Source organism: Mustela erminea, chromosome 1, assembly GCF_009829155.1.
Source record: "Mustela erminea isolate mMusErm1 chromosome 1, mMusErm1.Pri, whole genome shotgun sequence".
In the NCBI taxonomy this organism is placed as follows: domain Eukaryota; kingdom Metazoa; phylum Chordata; class Mammalia; order Carnivora; family Mustelidae; genus Mustela; species Mustela erminea.
Window position 1 is genome coordinate 21,942,519 of NC_045614.1, and position 12,695 is coordinate 21,955,213.

The 12,695-nt window shown below is 38.4% G+C and overlaps 1 protein-coding gene across 13 annotated transcripts in view; it reads right to left on the reverse strand.

The window, feature by feature from the left end:
* PBRM1 (polybromo 1) overlaps nucleotides 1-12,695 on the reverse strand; it is a 129,090-nt gene that overhangs the window by 109,448 nt on the left and 6,947 nt on the right. For all 13 annotated transcript variants that reach the window (XM_032321768.1, XM_032321763.1, XM_032321790.1 and 10 more), the window contains 2 exons: nucleotides 12,269-12,366; nucleotides 3,419-3,566 (listed from right to left, as the gene is read on the reverse strand). In XM_032321768.1, the coding sequence (XP_032177659.1) occupies nucleotides 3,419-3,566; nucleotides 12,269-12,366 (246 nt within the window). The remainder of the gene's footprint in view (nucleotides 1-3,418; nucleotides 3,567-12,268; nucleotides 12,367-12,695) is intronic.

Sequence of the window (12,695 nt, forward strand, 5' to 3'; positions counted from 1 at the left end):
AAAGGAGGTTTAAGATGCTGATTATTAGCTTTTGACTTTGGTAAATTAATTATATACATTAAAACTTCCTAAATAAGATCTAAAAGATTATCAACAGATTTTACAATGCCCATAGAAAAGAGAAAATAAGAGGGAATAACAAAATGAAACCAAAAGAAGGCAGAAGGAAAAACAAGAAAAAATATTACAAGAAGAGATAAAGAGAAAGTAGAAATGTAAATGACAGGAATACATCCAAACATAACGTCATTACTGAAACTGTAAATAGATGAAATTCCAATTAGAAAGATTAACACCCGTATTAATAGAAATTCAGGCATACGCTATTTACAAGAGATGCACTGGCACCAAAAGGCTGAAGGAAAAGAATGGAAGAAAAATAAACTAGGTAAACACAAAAATAAAATCTGTTAGAACTATATTAATATCCGAGAAAACAGACTTCAAACAAAAGACATTACTGATGATACTACATAATGCAAAAAAAGTACAATTTACTAGGTCAATACGACAATTTTAAACTTGTATGCTCCCAGTTGGGAGTTTTAAAATACATAAAGCAAAAGATCAACAGAGTTATAAGGAGAAACAGACAAATTCATCATCAGAGCGAGAGATTTTATTTTTTTAAGATTTTATTTATTTATTTGGCAGACAGAGATCACAAGTAGGCAGAGAGGCAGACAGAAAGAGAGGGAAGCAGGCTCCCGGCTGAGTAGAGAGCCCTGGGTCCTGGGATCATGACCCAAGCAGAAGGCAGAGGCTTAACCCACTGAGCCACCCAGGCGCACCCAGAGTAAGAGATTTTAAAACACCTCATTTGGTAAATAGTTTGTACAGATAAATCAGTAAGGATATAAATGATTTTAACAACATAACTAACAAGCTAGGTGTGATGAACACATGCAGAATCTTGTATCCAATGCCCAGCCACCCTTACTCTAGTGACAGAATTGACAGCACCTTTATTCATGATAGCTAAAGAGAAACAACCCAAATGCCCATCAGCTGGGAAACGGATGAACGAAGTGTGGTACAGCCATATAACAGCACATTATCCAGTCATAGAAAGGAATGAAGTACTTCTATGTTACAAAATGGATGAACCTCGAAGACATGCACAGTGAAAGGAGCCAGTCACCTAAGGCCGGATAGTATTTGATTCCATTATATGCAATGTGCTGAAGGACAAATCCACAAGGAAAGAAAAGGTGGTTGTCAGAGGCAGGGAGGAGGTGAAATGGAGAGCACCTGTTAATGGGTATGGTTTTCTTTTTTGAGGAAATGAAAATATTCTGGAGTTAGGTATTATGTATTAGTGATGGCTGCACAACTTTGTGAATATGCCAAAACCCGCTGAATTCTATACTTTCTAATAAATAAATAAATTAATTAATTTTAAAGTAGGTTCCATGCCCAGTGTGGAGCCCAATGCAGGCTTGAATTCACAACCCTGACATCAAGACTCGGAGATGATGTCAAGAGTTGGACGCTTAACCAACTAAGCCACCCAGGCACCCCTGAATTCTATGCTTTAAAAGACTACGTGACAGAAGGGAAGGGGGTAGAGGGATGGGGTAACGAGATGATGGGTACTAAGGAGGGCATGTGTTGTGATGAGTACTGAGCGTTGTATGCAACTAATGAATCGCTGAACACTATTATCAAAAACTTATGATGTACTATATGCTGGCTACCTGAAAATTAAAAAAATTAGCATTTGCCAAATAAATAAATAAAGACTGTGAATTTATTCTCAATTAAAGAAAAAAATACATATACATATTACACAATATTAAGAACAAATCTAATGACACTGCAGAATCTTAACAAAAAAATTCTAAAACTTTGCTGAAATAATTTAAAGAAGCCTTACATAAATGATGACACATCAAATTTAGAGACTGGAATAATCGATAGCACCATTATGTTAATTCTCCAAAATATGACTGATCCACAGAATCCACGCAATTCCAATAAAACCTCCAATTTTTTTATGCTTGACTTAACATATAAATAGATAATAAAAGGGCCGAGAATGATCAATAACCAGTACATTCCTTACCTGATAAAAAATTATAAAGCCATAATAACTAAGGCAAGAATAAAGTAGTCGAGTAACAGATAAACTTGCCAAAACTAAAGGGCCAGAAAGGGACCTCCCATGAGTACATGAAAATGGTGGGAGCACTGATGGTGCAGACAAATGTGGAGAGGATGGCCACTTCAAGGTGCTGCTTATTCCTGTTAGGAAACAAAACAGAACCCTACCTCACAGAAGATGTAAAAACCAATCTGAGCTGCCTTAAAGGCTTGTATATGAAAAACAAAACTATTAAACTTTTAGAAGAAAATATAAGAGTGTCTTATAATCTTCGGATAAAAGGGATTTCTGCAACAAGACACAAATGACAAACCACAAAGTTAAAAAGCAATAATTTTGATTATATTAAAATAATCTTTTATTCATCAAGACATCACGAAGAATGAAAGCCTCATAGCGGGAGAAGATACGTTTAACCAATATAACCAGAGAGGATTAGTATCTAGAATATATAAAAAAACTTCTAGGGACACCTGGATGGCTCAGTGGGTTAAAGCCTCTGCCTTCGGCTCAGGTCATGATCTCAGGGTCCTGGGATTGAGCCCCACATTGGGCTCTCTGCTCAGCAGGGAGCGTGCTTCCTCCTCTCTCTCTGCCTGCCTCTCTGCCTACTTGTGATCTTTGTCTGTCAAATAAATAAATAAAATCTAAAAAAAAAAAAAACTTCTGAGATAGATATGAAAATGACAAACAACTCAAGAGAAAAATGGGCAAAAGATTTGAACAGACACAAAAGAAGTAAAAATGGCATCACGCTATATGAACCTTCAGTCTCTTTCTTTTTTTTTTTTTTTTTTTTTAAGATTTTATTTATTCACTTGAGAGAGAGACAGTGAGAGAGAAAATGAGCGAGGAGAAGGTCAGAGAGAGAAGCAAACTCCCCATGGAGCTGGGAGCCCGATGCGGGACTCGATCCCGGGACTCCAGGACCATGACCTGAGCCGAAGGCAGTCGTCCAAGATTTTTATTCATTTATTTGACAGAGATCACAAGTAGGCAGAGAGAGAGGAGGAAGCAGCTCCCTGCCGAGCACAGAGCCCGACGCGGAGCACAGAGCCCGACGCAGAGCACAGAGCCCGACGCAGAGCACAGAGCCCGACGCGGAGCTCAATCGCAGGACCCTGAGATCATGACCTGAGCTGAAGGCAGAGGCTCAACCCACTGAGCCACCCAGACGTCCCTTTCAGTCTCTTTCTTAAAGAAACAAACTCAAACCACCAAATGAGAAAACACTACCTACCTCCTAGAATAATAAACAGTGAACAGCCTAACTATTATCAAACTGGATACTGTCCAAACGGGATGCTTTCTTACCTTGTAATAGGCCTTTGCATTGTTAAAAAGCAGCTGGAAGTCAGCCGTCAGCAGATTAACATCATCATACTCTTCCATTTTTAGCTTTTGTTGGATTTTCATCAAATCAATGGGCTGTGAAACCACTTCATAATAGTCTGGTTGATTTCTGTTGTAATTTTTTTAAAAGGGTATTAGTCCAAAGCCCATATAAAGTTATATTTCAAGACTACTTGTGGTCATGCCCAACATTCCAAGGTATAGAACATACTAGACTTACTCCCATTATTAGAACTAAAAGAGAGCAACAAAAGCCAGGTGCATCTGCAAGCTCTTTTCTAAGTATATATTAGCAACATGAAAACCTAACATAACATCTGTGATGGATATTTATATGCTAAATATTTAAGATTTAGGGCACCAGAACTAAAACAATGTCACCCAGTATCTTCTGCAAATGAAAATAACTTACCTTTTGTAGAGTTCAACAGTGGCTGAAAAGAGATTCACATTTCAAAGCTCTCTACAAACTTACAAAATGGATTGTTTCTTCACTTAGTGACCACACAACTTTTTCAGCCAAGTACTATCAAGTGTCTATTATATATACTGCTCTAATATCAATTATTAAACTTATAGAGGAGAAAGATAAGGTCATTGGCACAAGGAGCTTACCAAAGATAAGAGGGTATAAGGCATAAACATGACCAAACTATTAAAAAAAAAAACAAAAACGCTAACACATAGGTATGATAAATAAAAAAATCAGGACATTGATTATCTCTTGAGGGGAGGGATAATTAGGGTCACACAAGAAATTTTAAAGGTGGTTATAAATGAGAATTTCTTTCTTTCTTTCTTTTTTTTTTTTTTAAGGATTTTACTTTATTTATGTGAGAGAGAGAATGAGAGAGAGAGAGCATGAGAGGGGAGAAGGTCAGAGGGAGAAACAGACTCGCTGCTGAGTAGGGAGCCTGATGTGGGACTTGATCCCGGGACTCCAGAATCATGACCTGAGCTGAAGGCAGTCACCTAACCAACTGAGCCACCCAAGTGCCCCATAAGTGATAATTTCTTAAGTTGGGTTTTGGGCTCATGGATGTTTATTATTATTAATCTGTTTTTTTCTTATAAAAATTTTTTATTTAAATTCAATTAATTAACACATAGTATATTTTTAGTTTCAGAGGTAGGTGGAGCTCAGTGATTCATCAGTTGTATGTAACATCCAGTGCTCATTACGTCACTTGTCCTCCTTAATGCCCATTACCACCTGGGGCTTTTTTCAAATGGAATTTCATGAGACAAGTAAACCTCCTGAAAAATTATTTCAGTGACTATTTCTCTCAATTCTCCCTCAGGGGTAGGTAGTTAACTCCATTCCAGAGGTATAAGAAATAAATTATTACATACAAAAAATGTCATGTCATTAAGGCTTTAAGCTCTCTTGGGACCTTGGCTGACATGTTATAGCCATATATGTAGGATATAGTTAATTTTTAAAACCTTTGTTATTCTGACACAGAATCTGCAAGAAAGAGATAAAGCATGTTTTCTGAACCATTTGAAGGTCAGCTGCTGACATGAGGTCCTATTGCCCCTGAATAATTAAGTATTTCCTATAAACGAGGACTACAGCTCAACCACCAAAATCAGGAAACTGGTAACTGTTCCAAAAGTTCTGTAACTGTTCTCAAAGTGTCCTTTATAGCCAAAGGATCAAGCCCAGAATCGTGTGCTGCACTTAGTTATATCTCTTTAGTTTCTTTTGTTCTGAAACAGGTCCTCAGTCTTTCCTCAACTTTTAGGGTCTTGATACTTTCAAGTAACTATGGGCCAGTTATTTTATAGGGTGTCCCTCAATTTGTCTATTTTCCTGACGAATGAACACAGGATGCGCTTCAGCAGGACTGTGACAGAAATGATGCTGTGCTCATCACACTGTCTCCTATCAGGTGGCACACGATTTCAACTTGTCCCAGTATTTTGGGCGAGGCTCATGCTGATCGCTGATTACAGTGGTGTCTGCCAAGCTTCTCAACTGACCAAGTTATTGTTTTTCTCCCTGTACTTTATGGAGTGTTACCTCCAGACTATGAGCCCATTCCTAATCAATTTGCTCATTTATTTATATCAATATGGATCCCCAGATTCCTTCTTGGAAGTCATTAAAACCCATGACATTAATTATTCTGATGCTCCAAGTGCTCAAAGATGGGCCAGGAGGCGTCCTCACAAGATGGTTTGTATTCTCTACATGCTTCTGACATGCTCCCATCACCCTCTGAACAGTTGCTTACTTTTTGGCAGCCTAAGATGGTAAGGTTCATCTTATACTTTCCTTGCCCTTAAAATCAGTGATTTCCCCCAAAGAACTCTAGTTCCTTGCAATGATAAATGGTATTTAAAAATGAAGTCTGAGGTGCTGGATGTGCTCACATATACTGGTGTGTTACTGCTCTCAGGCTGTCTAAATGGACAAAGCTAGGGACAGACATACTCATTTATATCTACATATGCTGGGAAACATGAATTCACACCAACATTTCTAATTCCAATCCTACACCACAGAGTTTGATCTACTTTCCTTTTTCTGCTTGTACTCCCTTTCTCAGATAATGAGAAGCCCGAGTCCTATTACTGACAATGTATTTACATACATGATTGGTCTTCTGTGTATAACCCATCTCCTCTTGCTGCTATCTACCTCCACCCCATAATGCTTCTCCTCTCCTCACTAAGGCTATGACCCCCTGCCCTGGGCTAGGCCACACCCCATGCAGACCACTGACCCATGACAGACCACTGCCACCACTACATCATCCTCCCTCCGCTTAGGCCTCAGCATGCTGTGCCAGGAAGTCCTTCAGCATAAACCCCGTTTACCACGCCCAGGTTCTGACAATCCGTGATGTGTGATATTGTTACTACCCACAACCCTCCCCACCACACCACACCACCTGTCTTCCCAACAGATGCCAAGTTTGCTCAGTCTCACCTAATGGCTTTTGGATTAAATTCTTCAGGAAGGGAAAAGAAAAGGAAAAATAGATTGAGTTTTTTTTAAAAAGCTCTTATCAATTATTTATGATTTTAGTGAACTATGAAATTAAGTATGAGGAGTAAAAGGAGTACTCATTCTGCTATTTGGAGAAAGTACAGGAACATAAAGGTCTTGGTGAGTAATAACAAAGGACCATCCAGGCCTAATGATGCTGTTGTCAGTGGTGCCAAGGGACCTTCTCAGGGTGAGCTTTAGGGCTTTGTTAACCTGATGTCCACGTGGCTCTCTCCACCTGGGCCCGATGGGCCATAGTCCACTCTGCTCCTTGCTGAGGCTGGACCTCAGCAGCCTATCAGGCTTGGGGGATTATCTGTAGACAACTGAGAACCCAATGAGGACATGACCCTCAGAAGAACACTCTCTCCCAGAAGCTCTGTGAGAGGGCTCCTCGCAAACATTTTCAGACCTACCACAACAACAAAAGGGAGATCAGAATCCCAACATTCCACTCTACATGATAAGGTCAACATAAGGGCCTCTGCTTTTCAAAGTAAAAGAGTTCTACTAATTTTTCCCACCTAAATCAACATGCAAAAAGAGCATAAGATAATAAAAGTTGTCCCTCCCGCATCCAGAGATAAAAGCACTATTAGTATTCTTCCCGACCTCCAAGCCTACGTATACACAAACAGAATTGTGCAGGTACACGTTCTTGCCTGAAGAACAGCTTTTCTCCTTCAACAAAAGGCGAGGGCACCCTGCCGTGATATGGCCGCTGAACAGCCAAATCACAACCGACACTTAGAACCAGGTAAGTGAGAAATACTGGGCCTGATATGCAGAACCTGCTGGCTACCCCCAAACACATTTTCCTTTATCCCCAGGATGGCAGCATTCTGAGCTGCTATGTGACTACTAATGAGCATCTTCTCAGCCTTGCTGCAGCTAAGTCCTGGCCAATACAAGAGCTGAAGTGTACCATATCCAGGTCATATCCTTAACATGCCTTCTTCACCCAGTGGGCTGGAAGACAGCTATGGTGGTGAGCCATCTCAGACCATGTAGACAGGAGGGACACCCCAAGGACAGCAGAGGAAAGAGACGGTACCCAGGCCCTGAGGACTTTAAAGAACAAAAGTTTTATTTGAGAACAATTTTTCTTGTTTCAACCACTGTTAATTTGGATGTCTTAGCATAAGTAGCTTAATAGACTAATCAAAACAAAGTCTCAAATGCTCAAAGATTCACAGTTGTGTACCTCTGAGAATTACGGCTTCCCACAAACTCTTAAGAAAACGTACACTTTCCACAGAAGAGTACAGGTGCCCTCAGGCACGGCACTGGGGGAGGGCAAGCAGTGCTCACAGGGTATCGCAGTTTGGAGGCTAGAAGACAGTGCACTAGCTCCCCAAAGCCTGCTGGTGGGAAACAGGCAGCAGAGGGCAGTACTTTTCTACAAGGAGTTTGTGTAGTCCAGTATGCTGCTGCTCCTCTCTACAGCATACTGGTTAAGAGCACAGGTTCTATAATCAGAAAGCCTTGAGTATACATCTTGGTTATCCTTTAGTAGTTCTGAGAACTTGTGTAAAAGTTCTAATCGATAAACCACAATAATAATACGTTAATACTTCTCAGGTTTAAACAATATAAGGAAGTGCTTGGCATTGTGTCTAGCATGTGGTAAACAATAAATATTTTATTATCATATGCTAATTAAAGGACAACTTTTAAAAGACCGTTATGATAAACCAACTGAAATCTGGAGACAGTTACCTCATTTTATAAAGAACCTTTCTTTTCTGGCCATGACTAATTCACATCCTTTAATTCAAGATGCTGATACTGCATTCTTAATGGCTCTGCTCTGTGGGGTGAAAAGTCTGACTTGAGCTTAACCTTTATCCACTGTGGCATCAACAATCACGAATGGATCTAGATCTTTAGTTAACTCATTGTACTCATTTCCTAAAGCTGCTGTCACAAATTACCACAGACTTAAGGGCTTAAAACAACACAAATTTTATTATCTTACAGAAGTTCCAAATGGGTCTTGCTGGGGAAAAAAAGCAAGGTGCTGGTGTCCCTTCTGGAGGTTTTAAGGAAGAATCTACTTCCTCATCCTTTCCAGCTTCTAAAGGCTGCCTGCATTCATTTGCTTGTAGCCCCCTTCCTCCATCTTCAAAGTCAGGAGTGTAGCATCTTCAAGTCCCTCTCTAACTCTGACTCTTCTGCCTCCCTCCTCCCTGTTTAAGGACCCTTACACTGAGCCCATCTGAATAATTCAGGATAATCTCTCCAAGTCAAAGTTTAGTTGATAAATTTAATTTTTCTCTAGCATGTAATCCAACATATTCATAGATTCTAGGGGTTGGAACATGGACCTACTTGGGGGCCATTATTCTGTCTACTACACTTCAGCATGTTTTCAGAATAGCTTCAACTGAGAGTAGTGGGGAATAGTGATGTTATTTTGATAGCAAGAGAGGAAAGAAGATCTAGTCAGGGAGAACACAGCCTCTACAGGGAGGTGTGTGCAATGTGCATATTGGGCCAATAATTTGTTTTACTTCACTGAACCATGGAAGTCAAGCCCAAAAGTATGGGGACAAAGAAAAAAAGCAAAATGAAAATAACGATTGTGGCCTCTGTATATTTCAAAAACTGATTCCTTTTAACAATGATGGCTACAACTTCACTGCTATCTTAAAGACTGTAAGTAATTTTTAAAAATATGCTTCATTCTTAAGGACATAAAGAAGAACATAATAAACCCAAAATAAGCAAGAGGAATGAAATAATATACAAAGCAGAGATTAAAACAAAAACAAAAACAAAAACAAGGACAATAGAAAAACAAACAAAAAAAAATCAATAAAGCTAAGAGTTGGTTTTTTTAAAAGATAAACATAATTGACAAACCCTTATCTGGATGAACTAAAAAAAAAGAAGACTCATATGAAATCGGAAATGAAAGAGGGGACATTACAACTAATGCCACAGAAATAAAAAGGATTATAAAAGAATACTATGAACAACTGTATGCCAATAAAATAGACAATCGAGAAGAAATGGATAAATGCCTAGAAACACACAACCTATCAAAACTGAGTATGAAGAAACAGAAAACCCAAATAGACCTCTAATTAATATAGAGACTAAATTGGTAATCAAAAGAACAACTACAGGTTACCTGAGTGGAGATGGTAAGGGGAAGGGTGAAAAAGGTGATAGGGATTAAAGAGTATACTCATTGTGATGAGCACAGGGTAATATACAGAATTGTTGAATCAGTATATTGTATACCTAAAACTAATTTAACACTATGTTAACAATATCAGAATTTAAAAAAAAAAAAAAAAAAAAATCTCCCAGCAAAGAAAAATCCTGGACTTTTGGCTTCACCAGCAAATTCAGTGAACACCTGAAGAACTAACATTAATCCTTCTCAAACTTTTCCTGAAAAATTGGAGGAAAAAGTTACTTATTTTGTGAAGCCACCAATACCCTGATACCAAAGCCAGCAAAGACACTACAAGAAAAAACTACAGACCAACATCCTTTATGAACACTGATATAAAAATCCTCAACAAAATACCAGCAAAATGAATTTAGCAGCATATTAAAAGGATTATACACTATAAACAAGAGGGATTTATTCCTGGAATTCAAGGATGATTCAACCTATAAAAACTGAGAAAGTAATACATCACAGTAACAAATGATGGAAAATAACCGAGCGATCATCTCAACTGCTACAAAAAAGAATCTGACAAAATTCAATAATAGCCTTTCATGATAAAACTCAACAAATTAGGTATAAATGGAAAGTACCTCAACAAAGGCCATACATGAAAAGCCAACAGCTACCACCATACTCAACTTGGTGAAAGACTGAAAGCTTTTCCTCCAAGTTTAGAAATAAAACAAGGATGCTTGCTTGCACCACTTCTTTTCAACATATTACTGGAAGTCCTAGACATAATAATTAGGGAACAAAAAGAAAAGGCCTCCCAACTGAAAAGGAAGAAGTAAAATCATCTCTGTTCATGGATGACATGATCTCATATAGAGAAAACACTAAAGGTTCAAAAAATTTAACAAGCAGAATAAGTGAATTCAGCCAAGTTGCAGTATACAGAATTAACACACACAAAAATCAGTTGCATTTCAATATACTAACAGTGAACAATCCAAAAAGGAAGAAAACAATTCACAACAGCATCAAAAAGAATAAAAACTTACAAATAAATTAAACAAAAAGGTGAGAAACTTGTACACCGAAAACTACACATTTCTGTTAAGAAATTAAAGACACAAATAAATGGTAAGATAGCTCATGTTCATGGGGTAGAAAAGTTACATATTGTTAAGACACCAATACTCCCAAAGCTATCTAAAGATTCAGTGCAACACCTATCAAAATCTCAACAGCACTTTTTGCAGGAACAGAAAAATCCATCCTGAAATTCATATGGAATTTCAAAGAGCCCCAAATAGCCTAACCTATCCTGAAAAAGAACAAAGTTGAAGACTGTAGTAGGGTTCTTCAGAGAAACATAACCAATAGGAAATATACACAAACACACACATATGTATATACACACACAGACACAGGGATGAGATTTATTACAGGAACTGTCTCATGTGATTATGAAGGCCAAGAAGTGTCCAAGACCTGTCATCTTCCAGGGAACCAGAAAAGTCAGTGGTATAATTCAGTATGAGTTTGAAGGCCCGAGAACAAGGAGCTCTGAGATCCAAAGGCAGGAGTGGATGATGTCTCAGCTCAGAGAGCACCAACTCATCCTTCCTCCCCACTTTCGTTCTTCTCAAGGTCTCAGGGGATTGGATGGTACCCAACTGCACAGGTTAATGCCATCTTCTTTACTTAGTCTCCTATCCAGATGCTCATCTCTTTCAGAGACATCTTTATAAACACATATCTGGGCATCCCTTACCCCAGTCAAGCTGACACATAAAATTAACTATCACGAGGACTCATATATTCTGATTTCAAAACTTACTACAAAACTACAAGTTTGACAAGGATGTGGAGAAACTAGAACCCTTGTACACTGTTGGTGGGAATGTAAAATGGTGCAGTGACATGGAAAACAGTATAGTCGTTCCTCAAAAAAATTAAAAATTGAATTACTATAATATCCAGCAATGCCACTTCTGGGTATATATCCAAAAGAACTGAAAGCAGCATCAAAGACGTATTTATATGCCCGTGTTTACCGCAGTATTCCTCACAAGAGCCAAGAGGTAAAAGCAACTCAAGTGTTTTATCAATGGATGTGTAAATAAACAAAAGATAGTATATCCATACAATGGAATATCATTCAGCCTTAAAAAGGAAGGAAACCCTGTCATACGCTACAACATGGATGACCCTGAAACCATTACGCTAAGTGAAAGAAGTCACAAAAGACAACCACGGTATGATTCCATTTACGTAAGACCCTGAACATAGTCCAATTTAGAGCAACAGGAAGTGTAATGTTGACTGCCAGGGGTTGGGGGCAGGAGGAAAGGAATATAGAGTTTTGTAATGGGTACAAAATTTCAATTCTGCAATTTGAAAAAGTTTTGGAGATCTGTTATATAACAATATTATTCATATTGTTATATAACAGATCTCCAAAACCCTTAATGATCTGTACACTTAAAAATGTAAAATGTATGAATTTTATGCCATATTTTATAATAAAAAAATTTTTAAAAAAAGCTTCACTACATCTTGACAAAACTAAAATCTGGACCCCAGTATCCTTTAAACCATTCCTTCCAGTGGAGAACTCTATTACGAAACACTGTACACATGGACCCAGGACCAAATCCCTCCCACTCACCTTCCAACTCACCTTCGTTTTGGTGCCCTAATGAAGAGCTCACAGAGGAGCCTGCCCTGCTCATCCTTATAGTCTCGGATGGTATTGTACAGCTCATGGCATACAGCAATCTATACATGGGAAAAGTGGAAAAAAAAAAAATCACCAGAAAAAAAAATCATCAGAAATGAACAGAAAGCCAGTGTAGGTATAAGGATCATCCTTAATAAAAACATATCCATAAAAGGCAAGTAGAGAATAAAATGGACAAATCCCCCAGTTCCCCACAGAAACCCAAGTCTGAAATATGCTGACAATATTTCCTTATTTAAATAATTTAACTGTTTAGGGATGCCTGGCTAGCTCAGTCAGAAGAGCATCTGACTCTAGATCTCAGGGTCATGAGTTCAAGCCCCACACTGGATACAGAGATTACTTAAATAAAACTTAAAAAAAATTT